The sequence below is a fragment of the Trachypithecus francoisi genome, unplaced genomic scaffold (genome assembly GCF_009764315.1).
Source record: "Trachypithecus francoisi isolate TF-2019V2 unplaced genomic scaffold, Tfra_2.0 Lachesis_group4, whole genome shotgun sequence".
In the NCBI taxonomy this organism is placed as follows: Eukaryota; Metazoa; Chordata; class Mammalia; order Primates; family Cercopithecidae; genus Trachypithecus; species Trachypithecus francoisi.
In genome coordinates, this window is record NW_022681469.1 from 137602692 (window position 1) to 137617233 (window position 14542).

Below are 14542 nucleotides of genomic sequence, written 5' to 3' on the forward strand. Positions count from 1 at the left end.
AGAAGTACACATCAGGTGACTTTTGTGTAGACAGGTCACTTGGTCCCCATCTGATTCCTTCATTTCTTTGGGCTCCAGTTTATTCCTGATGGAAGAGGGTTCCATCCAGGTTCTCTTTGGTGGAGTGGGGTAAGCTTCCAGGATCTGGAGCTGGATCCTTTTTGATTCACATTCACTTTCTTTATAAAGTCTCCACTTCTGCTCTCATTCCTTTTTTATTTCCAGAGTCAAGCTTTGCAGTTAAACAATTAGTAAACTGTAAAGAAACAGTTTACAGTAAACTGTAAAGTGAAATACACCAGTATCCCCAGTGCTAAGTGCTAAATAGATAATGTCTAAACAGCCCATTTGAATGGTCTTTTTTCCTCTTCTTTTTACTCTCCAAATGTACATGCAGGTGTGTGTTTAATTAATTGGATCAACATTTGGCTTAGGACAGTGAGCATGCCCTGTACCAGGCTATGTGCTAAGTGCTGAGGATGGCAGCCCCAGCTCCCAGAGAATTCTGAGTCAATTTTGCAAGATAGACATTAAACAAATACATACATAAATAGTTCATTAGAATTATTTTTAAAACTGTCAAAAAATAATAACTACAGGGTACTATTCCCAGGCCTCTGTTGTGGGGGAAGGGGAAGCACAGGGAAGGCCAAGGAGTGAGGGGTGTGGAGGAAGAAGGGCTAAGGGCAGCTCAGGTCAGGCAGCTGGCTGGCATCTGGCTGGACAGCACACTGGCATCTCCAAGGAAGGAGGAAATAAGTGCCTCTGGAGACTGTAGGATTCCCAAGTGGACAGAGTGTCACAGGTCAGGAGGAGGGAGGTAGCAGTGAGGCCGGGGAGGAGGGAGGGCCAGATCCACTTTGCATGTTTGTATAAAGTAAGTCTCAAACTGGTATTTAAAGCTTTAGCCTAAAGGAAGTGTGAAGCCACTGAAACAAGGAAGGGCGACATCAGGTTTCCTTTTTCAATAAAATGTTCTGTCCATTGTGGAGACTGTATTAAGAGCAAAGGTGCAGACGAGGAGGCTGGTTAGGCTCCATGGGAGTTGAGTGAGAGAGAGAGGTTTGGTCCATGCTGAAGGAGGCAGAAATGGTGAGAGGCAGATGAATTCTAGAACCATTAAGAGGTAGGAGCAGATGAACTCAGTGCTTGGTTGGACAAAAAGGATGGGAAAAGAGGACTGGAGAAAGAAAGCTGTCCAAGTTCCTGACAGGGAGTTCTAAGAGGTGAAGGAAGCATGACTAAGGCTGGACTTTTAAGGGAGGTGTGGGCATAGGAATCAAGACCCTGAGTTTTTCTTGCACGGTGCTTGGATGGCTGCGCAAAGCTCCAGTGGATGAGGACTGGGTTTGAACATCAGATGAGTGCTCTGACCTATCACAGAAATTGGAGAGTTGGCAATGTTCACATGGTAACTAAGGCCAGAGGCAGGGACATGGCCCTAGTGTGTTCCTTCTTGCATCTTTTTCTAGTTGGCCCTTCTCCAAGGGGGAAGGCAGGGCAGGGGAGCCTGCAGATGGGGCAGAACTGGGGCAGCTTGAGAACCAGCCGGGAAGCCAGTGGCTGTGGCAGGGAGTAGGAAGGAGCAAGGGTGCTGCACGGTGTGCGTCACCACTGAGAAGTCCAGTAGCATCCACCAGCGCATTGGACACAGAGCAGGTTCTCAGTACGTGGATGTTGAATTCTCTCCCTCTTCTATTCAGATCTGCTTGGACCAGGGTTGAGAACATAATCTCTGCACCCAGAATGCGAGCTTGCTACTCGTTTCTTATATGAATTCATTTGTCAGCAAAGCTTCAGGTTTCATCGGGGTTTGGGAATGCTGACATCATAGACTGCTTTTTTTCTGGAATCAGGCCATATTGATTATGTTCATGGTGACTGTAACTCCAAAGGAAGATGAGGTTATCAAATCAGAATAAAGACTCATGAACGAAAACAGTACCTGGATTAAGAGGGCCCTGATAGACGAAGCCATCAGCAACTTTCCCATGCCTGGCATCTCTGCTGAAGTCCTATATGCTAATTTTGGACATGGTAGCTCTAAAGTGCCAATGGTGAGACCAGTGATGCCAAGGTGATTGTGGTGACAGTCACTCCGCAGGACAACAAGTGGAAGGGGACAGCACTTCTTGAGTCTTTCCCGTCTGAGTAAATGCCTGAGGGAGTAAGGGCACTGAAAACAGAATTTTCAGCAGTTTAATTGTAGATTCCCCTTCCTTTGTGGTCGAGGGAGCTTCAGCAGTGGATCATATGTGAGGATGCTTTTAGGTGGCCTTCTCAGACGGCTGGGAGAGCAGAACTTCTCTTTCCCCACAAACACCTACACCAAATCTTTGTTTCTTGAAAAAGAAAAAAAATTTCTAGGCCCATGAGTCTCATTCCTTAAATTAAAATTTAAAATCAAATCAAATTACTTATGGCACAGAATAATGTTGCTTGCAACTTTTTATCCACTTTATCAAAATGAGTGTGGTCCTTGTGTGATGTTTCCTTTTGCACGTCGGTTGCCCAGGCCAGGTATCTTGGCAGGGGTGGGGGGAACAATGTTGTCTGTGCGGGTAATGTTGCTGATTTTGTTTGCTTGGGATACACACTAAGTTAACCTCGTTGGACTTTTCCCCAGGAATTGATGCGCGTACACGTGGTGGGTCATTATGCTGCTGCACCTGTGTAGTGTGAAGGTCAGTGTGCTTTTCTGATTATAAGAAACCATCCATGTCATTCCATTATAAACCCACTCCACTCATAATGGAATGTGCCTCAGCCCAGGGCCATTGCTGTTGCCCAGCCCAGGAATTATCTCAAGTGCGGCTGGACATTTGAGATCCATCACCCTCCCTCCCCACCACCTGCATCCACCCCAGAATTCGACTGTGCTCCATTTTGAGATGATGTTTTTGCATGTCGCGTCCTCCTTGTGTGATGTGAATGTACAGTTGTTACAAGTGAATTTGTACCTGGAAACACTCTATGATGCTACTTCCAGAATTATAGCCGAGAGCTCTGCTGTCTAGGGGTAATTACTGTACAGTTGATATGGACAGACAGAAATAGGCCTTGAGACAAGAGCAACGGCTTCTCCTCCTGACTCAGAGCCAGGCCATCCTCTAGGAGGCTGATGGTTCATTAGGATGGGTCCTTGCAGCAGGGTGGCTTTCCCTGGAAGTACTTTCTACCAGCTCCCCAAGACTTCCTGCCAAGGCTCCTCCTTCCTCTGTGTCATGGTTTTACTTTTGGTGACAGCCCCGGTTTACAGTCATCACAGTGCACATTTGCACATTTACTGGGCACCATGCATCATGGTAGGTATGATCATTGTCCCCATTTGATGTACGAGGGAACTGGGTCACAGAGGGTTGACTGACTGCTCTGAAGTCTCCCAGTAGGTAAATGAGGAGCATTGATTTCAACTGAGGTCTGCGTGTCTGAGCTGGAGTCCATCCACTGGGCCCTGTGCTGCTTGGGTAATACTCAGCCAATCCTGATGTGAGGCTTTTCTCTAAAAAATAAATAAAAGCCCACATTTGCATAGCACTTTGCAAATTTATTAAGCATATCAACATGCATATTCAGCTAATCCTTGAAATAACCCTGCAAGAAGGAGAGGGACGCCCTGAGATGTTCAGTGCGTGCCTTGCTGCGCGTCAGTGGGCGGGAGGATGAGGCCACGCTCACACACAGAGGCAGCTTCTCCTCTGCCACAGGGCCCTGCTGCCTACTCATGCAGAGAGCAGCTCTCTTAATTCACAAGTTCTGCCTAATGCACTTAAAGAATGAGCATAGCATGTGTTGGATTCAGGAAGCATTAAATTAATACTTAATCCTGTGCTGCCAAACATCCAGGAACAGTCTCAGCACAGTCACTTAAATTCCCCTTTATCTCCTTGAGTATCCCAGCTTGGTGTGCGCTCAGGAGCCACTTCCTCTGTACTATTTTCACACCTCAGAGCTCAGCAGAGCCTTGATTTCCCCAGTTCACTCAGCTTACTCCACCCTCCAGCTGTCCCTTAGGGAAGGTGTAACTTTTGCTAAGAGAAAGTTTTCACAGCAGTCAGTTTGTCTGCATTCCCTTTGGACTTCGGTGTTTTCTCTTTGGCTTTAAAGATAGAGTGAGAATTATTTTCTAAATACCAAGCAGTTCCTTCTGGGTGCATTTCACATTCAGGAAGAATGCCCCCTCTTTCTTCTTTCTAGGATTAGTGTCCTTGGGAAGTTAGGGCTTCTCAGTTCTAGACAATCTCAGCTCATGGCATCTTCAGATACAAGCTTTGCCTTGAGATAAAACTCCTGGAACCGAACAGCAAAGCCAAATATGCACACAGATCATCATAGGGGATTTTATTCCGTGATCCAGGAAGCACAAAGGCCACGTATTCTCCCCTGACATGTATGTGAGTGAGTTCTCACTGGGTAACATGAGAGAAGACTGGGATCCCAGCTGATGCTGTCAGGGACTTAGCTTGTGAAACAAAACATGAGCATGAGTACAGCCTCCTGCAATGACACAGGGAACCTGAAAGGACAGGATGCAGCAGCCTTATTTCCAGGTTCCCTGGAAGGTAAATGCAAAACTCTTTACTTTACCAAACCTTACTCGGTAAAGGGAATCTATGGCCCCATAACTTCTGTGTTTTCATGTAAATCTTCAAAATTAAAAATAATGCCAAAGTTCCCGACACCTTCTCCTATTATAAGAAGATTCATCATGCTCTGAAATGTGCCTGCAGCACTACTAGCTGAACTTATAAAAATATCTGGAAATAACCTCTGGAGGATAAGGTGGGAGGATCACTTGAGGCCAGCAGTATGAGACCAGCCTGAGCAACATAGCGAGATCCCATGTCTACGAAAAATAAAAATAAAAAAAATTAGTTGGGCATGGTGGTGTGTGCCTGTAGTCCCAGCTGCTGAGGAGGCTGAATGGGGAGAATCGCTTGAGCCCACGAGTTCAAGGCTATAGTGAGCTATGATGGCACCACTGCATTCCAGCCTGGGTGACATAGCGAGACCTTGTCTCTAGAAAAAAAAGAAAATAAAAGAAATAAACTAGGGATCATTTAATTGACCACTTAATGTCATGTTCAGCTTCTGGAATGATCCTCAGCAGGATGAATGCTCATCTCTGAAAGAGGCTCATACAAGGGAGAATTTTATGCTATAACCACTGGTTCTCAACCAGGGGTACATCGCACACCACCAAGTCTAGCTTCGCACATGAAGCCTGCCTACTTGCACACTGAAAAGGTCTCTAAGTGATTCTGGTATGCACTCCTGGTTGAGAAACACTAGCTAGACCTGATGGGAACTAAGGTTCTCTCCACTTCTGTGAATAAGAGAATGAGAAAGAAATCTGTGCTGAAGATCTTTAGGCTACAAAAACAAGTATCTTGTCACCCAAAGATGACTTTCTGAAGCCTATCAAAGGCCCTCTGTGGAGAAAAAACAAAACATGCATTGCAAATGGCTGGCATCTCTGTGTCTGTTAGGTCCCCGGAGAGGGCAAGAGAGCACTAACACTTGTGACAGGGAAAGGGAAGAAGTGGAATTGTGTGGGGGCTGCAGCCTGGCTGAGCCTCTGCCAGCCCAGTGGACTCTCAGGAGCAAAAACTGCCTGTTCAGAGACCCAGTGTTGGGTGGGAATGGCTAGGTCCTTGCATTCCCACCTAGCTTAGTGTTAGGCCAAGGCACCCTAAAAAGAGCCTGAGCACCCCTCCAAACATAGGTGGAGTGGAAGGAGTTGGTGGCTGGAAGCTGTCAGCTAACAGCATCCTGACAACTGGGCAATGAATCTGTTCTTAAAAGAGAAAGCACAGCTCCATGTCTGCTGTACTCTCCAAAGACTAGAAAATCAGTTCCTCTGGGCTGTTCCGAGTTTAGCTCTGTTTTGACTACAACGCCAAGGTGTGGTCCTTTGGTGGAATTTACTGCCTTAAGGTAGAGGAATGAAGGGAGGACAATGGAAGAAACAAGCAGGAAAACTTGGTTCATTTGATTTCCTTCTGTTTAGGGCGTGTGCTAGATGTCAGGACATGGAAGAATAGGGCACTAAAATTTGAGGGATCATAATAATTTCTCATGTTGAAAGTGAAGCCCAGACCAGGCACAGTGGCTCACGCCTGTAATCCCAGCACTTTGGGAGGGGGATATCAGGAGGATAGCTTGATATCAGTCTATATAAGCCTGGGCAACATAGTGAGACCCCATCTCTAATAAAAATAAAAAAATTTAGCCAGGCATGGCAGTGCACCTGTAATCACAGCTACTCTGGTGGTTGAGGCAGGAGAACTGCTTGAGCCCAGGAGTTAGAGGCTACAGTGGGCTATAATCGTGCCATTGCACTCCAGCCTGGGCAACAGAGTGAGATGCGATGGAAGGAAAGAAAGAAAGAGAGAGAGGAAGGAAGGGGAGAGGGAGGGAGGGAAGAAGGAAGGAAGGAAGAAAGGAAGGAAGGAAGGAAGGAAGGAAGGAAGGGTAAGGAAGGAAAGAAGGGAAAGAAGAAAAAAGAGAAGAAAAAGGAAGGAAGGAAGGAAAAGAGGAAAAAAAGAGAGAGAAAAAAGAAAAAGGAAGGAGGGAAGGAAGGAAGGAAAGAGAGAAAAAAAGAAAAAGGAAGGAGGGAAGGAAGGAAGGAAAGAGAGGAAAAAAGAGAAAAAAGAAAAAGGAAGGAGGGAAGGAAGGAAGGAAAGAGGAAAAAGAAAAAGGAAGAAGGGAAGGAAGGAGAAGGAAAGAAAAGAAAGAAAGAGAAAGGAAAGGAAGGAAGGAAGGAGAAAGAAAAAAGAAAAAGAAAGAAAGAGAGAAAGAAAGAATAAGAAAAGAAAGTAAACAAGAAGGGAGGGAGGGAGGGAGGGAAAACAATGGAGGGAGGGAAGAAGGAGAAAGATAAAGGAGAGGAGGAGAGGCGAGGAGAGGAGAGAAAGAAGAAGAAAGAGAGAAGAGCCCAGAGAGGTTGTGTGTCATGGGAGATCACCCAGAGACCACAGGGCTGAGGTGGAGCCCCAGAGCTCCTGACAGCACACCCGTCTCCTGACAGCACACCCGTCTCCTGACACAGAATGGGCCTTGTTACATCATTCTCCTTCACTCCAGACTCTACACAATAAAGAAAATCTGTGGCTCCAGAACTTTCATGTTCTTGCTTAAAAATCTTCCAAACTGAAAATGATCCTGAGGTTCCCTATACCATACCCCACCCCACCAAGTCCTTCATCTAGACACATCCTGGGTCTAGAATGTATCAGGAGACAGAGGTGTAGATCCTCAGGCGTCTGAAACCACAGCCAGCTTCCCTAAACTTCCACTATATCTCTGGCTTGCTTTTGGTTTTAATGTTGTGCAAACATAAATTGACAGTCATGAGAAGCCTCTCTTCTAACTCTGCAATTTGTCATCCTGACACCAACAGAAAATCAGGACATCATTAATTCTCTGCACTTATTGATTTGGGACCTCCATTGTAAGGCTGGCTTCTTTCCTCTCCCTCCTCCTCCTCCTCCTCCTTTTCCTCCTCCTTCTCCTGTCCGTCTTCCCCCATCTCCCCTTTCTCCTCCTGTTTCCCCTCCCCTTCCTCATAGTTTTCAGGGTCGGAGTCGTAAGCCACTCTATTGCAATAGCTACCAAAGAGAAAGGGGCTGAATCTGTGTGCATGTGAGGCCACGATCTCCAGACCCCACTGACTTAGGAGCCGCCCTGCCTCCCCTCCAGCTCTTCTCCAGTCACTGCCTGAACTCGGCTCTCCTGGACCTTAGGAGATAAATAGTGTGGTCCAGCACTGCCCTGGGTGAGCTGAGTCATGCCCTTGGCAGGGTCGAGGAGCTCCCGTGAGGAGACCAATCGCCTAGCGTGAATCTTCTTCGGGGACTGCTCGCCCTCTGCCCCGTAGGTGCTGGGCACCGCCCGTCCGCACCTCCATCAGAACTCGGGTCATCTGCGGAGCCTCGGCTGCGGCCCGGTACCTGGATGTGACTCCACCACCACCATTTTCCCAGCAGGAAGCAGCAAGCTCAGCACAGAAATAAAACTGTCCTGCTGAGTCGCTCACAGCCTGTCCCAGTAACTGTTCCGGAGCGTCAGCCTGACGCAGCACCCCTGGAGGACCACGCCGTGCGGGCTGCAAGGCTCGCCCTTAACCATGCCCAGCAGGACCAGAGCCGCCAGCACAAATCAAGGTCCTGGCCATTGAACAACTTCTGAGCCTGCACTTTAAGAAGGCGCTCTTGTTTTGAATACGTAGTCTGTCCTGTTCTTTCAAAGTAAGTGCTTTTTATCAAGGGCCTGGACTGTCTTTTAAACATATTTTTTTCTCACTTGTACATTAAAGGGAAATGTATTTCTGTCTAGAAAAGGAGACCGGGAGAGGAATGAGACTGTGCAGTATTCAGGCTTGGTTTAAACTAGGGCATGCACACAGCATAGCTATTTTCTTCAGGCAGCATGTGGCCAAAAAACATGCGTGTGTAGCTGACTGTTTTGAGCTTTGTTTATTTTAAGTACTGTATACTGAGGGATTTTGTTCAAGCAAAGGAGTACCAGCTTTATATGCAGCCACAGATGCCTCTCTTGCTTGGTAGTGCTAGATTTAGAGCTCAAAATTTTCCTTTTCAGCAAGAACTAGAAGTTCCCTAGTAGTATTTTTCCCCTCATGCCTGTTTGCACTGTGCAGAATTCTTAGAGAACACGGCTTTGCAAATGTTCTGCGGCAGTCTCAGGATAGCACGGTATGTCAGCAGATATGGGTCCCGGGCCTCTTTGCTTAGCTATGCTTTCTTAATGTAGGTTCTTGCTTTACACGATTTCAAACAATAACTCAGTATTTTCATGATCACAGCTGAATATACGCCACGGATGGATGTGTATTTTTCTTCCTCTCTTGCAGATTTTAACCAAAACACACACACACACAGAAATACAAACTAAAAATGGATTTGGGAGCATTGTATTCATCTTAAAATTTTTGGATAGGGATTATCCTGGGTCACTCTGGTCCACAGCAGCCTCATGAACTATTCTGAATTCGATGTCAGACCCTGAAATGAGGGGTCTGTGACACCAGCTCAGCCTGGCTTGGATGTTATAGATGGGAGCGTGGACCAGTCATTCCTTTTCGACTGGGCCACTATTTATTGAGCACCTACTGTGTACCAGATATAGTCAAAGAATGAGAGATACAGTTGTTAGCAAACAGGTCTCTGGCCTCCTGGAGGTTTTATTCTAGCTGAGAGGAGGGGTGTCAGAAAATGAAGAACCCACACAAGTGCAGAACACGATGTAAAGCCCTGGAAAGTGCTAAGAAGAGAGGCCAGGGGAAAGAAGGTGGAGAAGAGAGCGCCAGGAACGCCCTGTGTGTACCTGCCCTGCCTTGTACCTCCGCCTCTGGGTTCAGTCTAAAAACCCATGCTGTCTCTCTATACTTGCTTAAAAAAGCCCAGAGGTCACCAACTCATGCTTCTTTGCAAGTGTATTTTATTTGGCTGCCGGTGTTTTTTTGTTTTTTAGGTTTGATTTTATTAATGACTTTTTAAATAAAAATAGGCAATTTATATACAAATTCAGAATCTTAGCTTCTCTTGAAAAAAATCAAAAGCTCCTACAGTCCTGGGCCCACCCTCTGCTTGGCCACAGAACTGAGTGAGGAGGGCCCTGTTAGGCCGGAGGGCATATGACCTTCAGATCATCACCGCTCCTACTTAACTCACCTCCTCTGAAGGCAGCTGTGTTTTAGCCTATTTTGTTGCTGGCCCTACAGTCATTCATTACTTCTCCCAGGGCAGCAATGCTTCCGGTGTCAGGACCCCAACCCCCTTACTGGATGGGCCCTGTGGGTACTTCCTCCTCTGGCTTTCTCTTCCAGTCATTTTATTGAGGTTTACCTCTCCTTGAGGGCTGCAAGGGGCTGTGAAGGTACCATGCTGTCGGAGTCCCAGGCCAAGTCACAGAGCCTCTGTTGAGGAATGGGCCCTGTCCTTCTGCAATTCCAGAATCCTTTTGCCTAGCCTAGTGGGACAGGGAACCGAATGTGGATGCACAAAAATCTAGTTCCTTTCTTTTTTTCTTTTATTTTTTTGAGACGGAGTCTTGCTCTATCACCCAGACTGGTGTGCAGTAGCGCGGCCTCGACTCACTGCAACCTCCACCTCCCAGGTTCAAGCAATTCTCCAGCCTCAGCCTCCTGAGTAGCTGGGATTACCAGTGCCTGCCAACACGTCCAGCTGATTTTTGTATTTTTAATAGAGATGGAGTTTCACCATGTTGGCCAGGCTGGTCTCGAACTCCTGATCTCAGGTGATCTGCCCGCCTTGGCCTTCCAAAGTGCTGGGATTACAGGCATGAGCCACTATGGCTGGCCACAACATCTAGTTTCTTTGTGCTCATTATACTCACAGGTCTAAATGGCTAAGGTGCTCTTGGAGTTATGGGTTCATTATACTCCTGCTTGATTAAAACCCAGCCCATGCTCTGGTTATTTCATCTTTTCTCCCTTATACAATTCCACCCACAAAGTCCTTATCAGATGCTTTCTTCCCCAAATGGAATTAGCCTAAGCACATGTTATTTTGCTCCAGTTACTGTTTATTTATTTCCATGTGGCTGTTCAGAGTAGAATGCTATTACCTGACAGGTAGGCGTAGAAACTCAGCAATCGCAAGGAGCAGTGTCATTCATCCAAGCTGGACCCAATGCTCTGAGGGGTACATTTCACAGGGTCCTTGGCTCACCTTGTAAGAATCTCAGCATCCAGCAGTATCCTCCTCCTGTCTCCATTGATTCAACCAATGTTTGTCTAGAATTCACTCCCTTACCATACAGAATATTTCCAAATGTGCATCAGTATCAGAACCATACTCCTGCGAGCCCTCTACTCAACATATAAATGTGCTTTTCACTTACACTCATCACCCTTCCTTGCTCCATGATAGATAATAGGTTCTTCTCTGGGCAACGCCTTGCCCTGCTACGTGGGTCTTTCTTCACTTCAGTAGCTCACCTCTGAGTGTCCTCCCCAACTTTCTGCCCCCAGTCGGTATCCGTGTAAGTGAGGAGTTGTCTGATGCTCACTCCCGGGGCTTCTGGTTCTTCTGCTGAGAGTGGATTTCTTCATAGCTGTCTTAGGGCCATGTGTACTTACACCCAAGAACCGGCAGCGTTAGCATCACCTGGGAGCTCAGAAAAGTAAACTCCGAGCCCACTCCAGAAATGCTGAATCAATCTCCGCACTTTAATAAGATTTCCAGGTAATTCGTGTAGACATTTAAGTTGGGAACACACTGGCTTATACCATGGCCCAAGCCATGCAGAGGCTTTCACAGCTACCTCTGGGCCCATTGATCCCAGCCTCTCATTAAAAACTCCTTTCACCAATGTACAGATGTCATTTGATCATTGGTTATGAGTTCCCACAGTCATACCCATGCATTTTGTAATCTTCATCATGGATAGACTCTCCATCTGTTAGTAAATATCACTAGCAATTGGCCAGACTATAAAAGGTCCTTGGGAGCTGAGTCATTCATTATAAAACACATAAATGGTTACTGGGGAAAAGCAATCTTGCAGTGTAGTTTAACAGTAGATGTAGAATGTGGAAAAACTAATTAAAGTCAATAAAAGACAGTTGTTGTTAAAAAGACTGTTAACCACCAATTGAACAAGACAGAAAAGTGGTTAAGAGCTGACACAGAAGTCCAGTGGCCAACCTTGATTAGAGTTCCGCTTTGCTTCCAGCTGCGTAACCTTGGGGACGTTATTTAGCCCAGTCATTTGCAAGTCTGTCTGCTCAGTAAAATCATCTGTAGAGCTTGGACAGGGATTTTCAGCTGCTTGGGATTTACCTAGTTCAGTAGCTGGTCAAGGCTCAAACATCTGCACTTAAAAAAAAAAAAATTCCTCGTCATTTTGATGCACAGCCCAGTTTGGGAACTACTGGCAATCTCTTGGAGCCTCTCATTCCCCCTTTCTGGAATGAGGACAGTAACAGAGAAGCCTCTTGAGTTTTTGAGAGAATTGAATGGTAGCATGAAGGGAAGGAAGGGTCCTGCCACATGCCTACACATAGTTGTTGCTCACTCATTGGTAGTGATGATGACGGTGATGACCATGGTGGTGGTGATGGTGAGGAGGCAGGCTCCATTTACACACCCACTGAATAAACTCAAATCTAGCCTCCTTTATGTCTCAAATACAAGCCTTACTTTATATACACATCTGTTTAGAAGCCCACAAACATAGATTGTCAGAATAAACCCTATTATTTTATTATGGCTGCTGGTAGCTCTGTTCTAAGCTTGATTCCACCTTTTAATAACTCTGACTTAGGTTTGTTCAATGCCTTCAGTTTTCCAAGGGCTTTAAATACATCATCAACTTTGACATTCCCTCCAATGTTAAGAGATGTGCATTGGGAGGCTGAGGGGGCGGGGGGGGGGTGGATCACCTGAGGTCAGGAGTTCGAGACCAGCCTGGCCAACATAGTGAAACCCTGTCTCTACTAAAAATGCAAAAAAATTAGCCGGGCATTGTGGCAGGTGCCTGTAATCCCAGCTACTGGGGAAGCTGAAGCAGGAGAATTGCTTGAACCTGGGAGGTGGAGGTTGCAGTGAGGGGAGATTGCGCCATTGCACTCCAGCCTGGACAACAAGAGTGAAATTCCATTTCAAAAAAAAAAGGGGGGGGGGGAGATGCAGAGATATCACATGAACACATTCATTTTATAGCTGAGGAAACCGGCTTAGAGAAGTGAGGGGCTTGCTTAAAGCTGCCCACTGTACAACCTGGAGTGAGGTTTAGATCTCTGGACTCTGAGTCTATGCTGACTGCTGGTCTTTCTATCTAAAGCTCATATTAAGAGAAATTTTCCAGGCAAATCTCCTTGATTGACTGGTAATGAATATCCCCAGATTAGATGAACAATTGCCTGGGAAGCGTCTTTGTTTCCTGAGTCAGGCTCCAATTTAGTCTTATCTTCAGGTCTTTTCAAACCCGAGGAGACCAAACACAGATCCTTTTTTTTTTCCAGTAGAGAATCAATGACCACTGAGAGCAAAATAATGAAGCCCCACTTAAGTGAAAATAACACAGGTAATTGTTAGAGAGAAGAAATATGCCATGGCCCACTAACTCTATATTGTAGCACTTGTATTTGCAATTTTTCATGAATTCGTTCAGGTAATTAATTTTATGAAATAATGCCAGGTGGCACGGTTCCACTTTGCCAGCCCTCCTGGAAATATCTGACTTACTAGACAAGCACTTTTACTGGAAAGTTATGTCGAGGAGTTCAGGAGAATGTACTGGAAAACACGCAAATCACACATTAAGTCAATATACAATCTGCTGACACCATACTAGCAGGAACCTCAACAAAAGCCTCCTTACCTCCCCAGTCATTGTTTCTCGTCAGCAGAGAGTTCAGCCTTCCAGCTTTCTTGGATATGATATACAGAAGTGTGTGAGGGGCCAGGAATTTCCTCAGCTGTACACAGCTCAGTTTAATTATCATCTCTCTTCACTTCCAGCACTGGTCCTAATGCCCAGAGAGATGGCCACTCTCTACTTTTGAAAACCACAGAACCAGCTGTAACTGTATCTATCTAAACTTGTCTTTGCTAGAGTCATTTATATACCCTAACCTTCTTCTATGTCACTAGAAGAAGGGATATTGAATCACCCCTACTAGGGGCTGCCGTCTTGGTTTGCTCCCCTCATCACGTTTTCTATTGTTGACTAAGGATAACTTTGTCATTCCTCGCTGGGCTGTGCAATAGCTACTTTGCACTCATTTCAGTGATCCATAATTACAAGTTTAGAAGAGGAAACACAATGCCCTAGTCAATTAATACAATTAGAGGTTAGAACACAAACTCTATGTTATTTAAGAATTAGGGCATCTAAAAGCTTGACAAGTGTGCCCAATGTGATCCAAGGAGCTAACCCAACTATGCTAATTCCTCATCTGGAATTCTACTTCCAAGCAAAAGAGTTTGAAATAAAAATAGCTGGAGAGTCAAGTACTGTTCCGGGTACTATATTACCTTATTTTGATAACTTCAGTCACCATTGCATAAAATAAGATTTATTCAGGCCGGGCATGGTGGCTCATGCCTGTAATCCCAGCACTTTGGGAGGCCAAGGTGGGTGGATCACCTGAGGTCAGGTGTTCGAGACCAGCCTGGCCAACATGGTGAAACTCTGTCTCTACCAAAAATACAAAAATTAGTTGGGCATGGTTGCATGCCTGTAATCCCAGCTACTGAGGAGGCTGAGGCAGGAGAATCGTTTGAACCCAGGAGTTGGAGGTTGCAGTGAGCCAAGATCGCACCACTGCACTCCAACCTGGGTGACAAGAGTGAAACTCTGTCTAAAAAAAAAAAAAAGCCAAAAAAAAACCAAGATTTATTCAATAAATGTGTATTTTGCAACGTATTTATTCATAAATATTTGTGACGTGGCTTTTCTAGGCCATGCACTGTGCTGGGTGCAGGGGATGACATGATGAGCCAAGCCAGCCCCAGCTTATTAACAGGCTTCCAGTTTAGTGAAGGAGAAAAAC

General features: G+C 45.8%; 1 protein-coding gene across 3 annotated transcripts in view; it reads left to right on the forward strand.

Annotated features, from left to right (window-relative positions):
* Positions 1-14542, forward strand: part of HECW1 (HECT, C2 and WW domain containing E3 ubiquitin protein ligase 1) — a 441946-nt gene that overhangs the window by 110864 nt on the left and 316540 nt on the right. For 2 of the 3 annotated variants that reach the window (XM_033193924.1, XM_033193923.1), the window contains exon 1: positions 2622-2684. The exons of the other annotated variant lie outside the window; for it this stretch is intronic. In XM_033193924.1, coding sequence (XP_033049815.1) covers positions 2658-2684 — 27 coding nt within the window. In that variant the 5' untranslated portion in view covers positions 2622-2657. Of the gene's footprint in view, positions 1-2621; positions 2685-14542 lie in introns of those variants that run through there. 3 annotated transcript variants of the gene reach the window in all.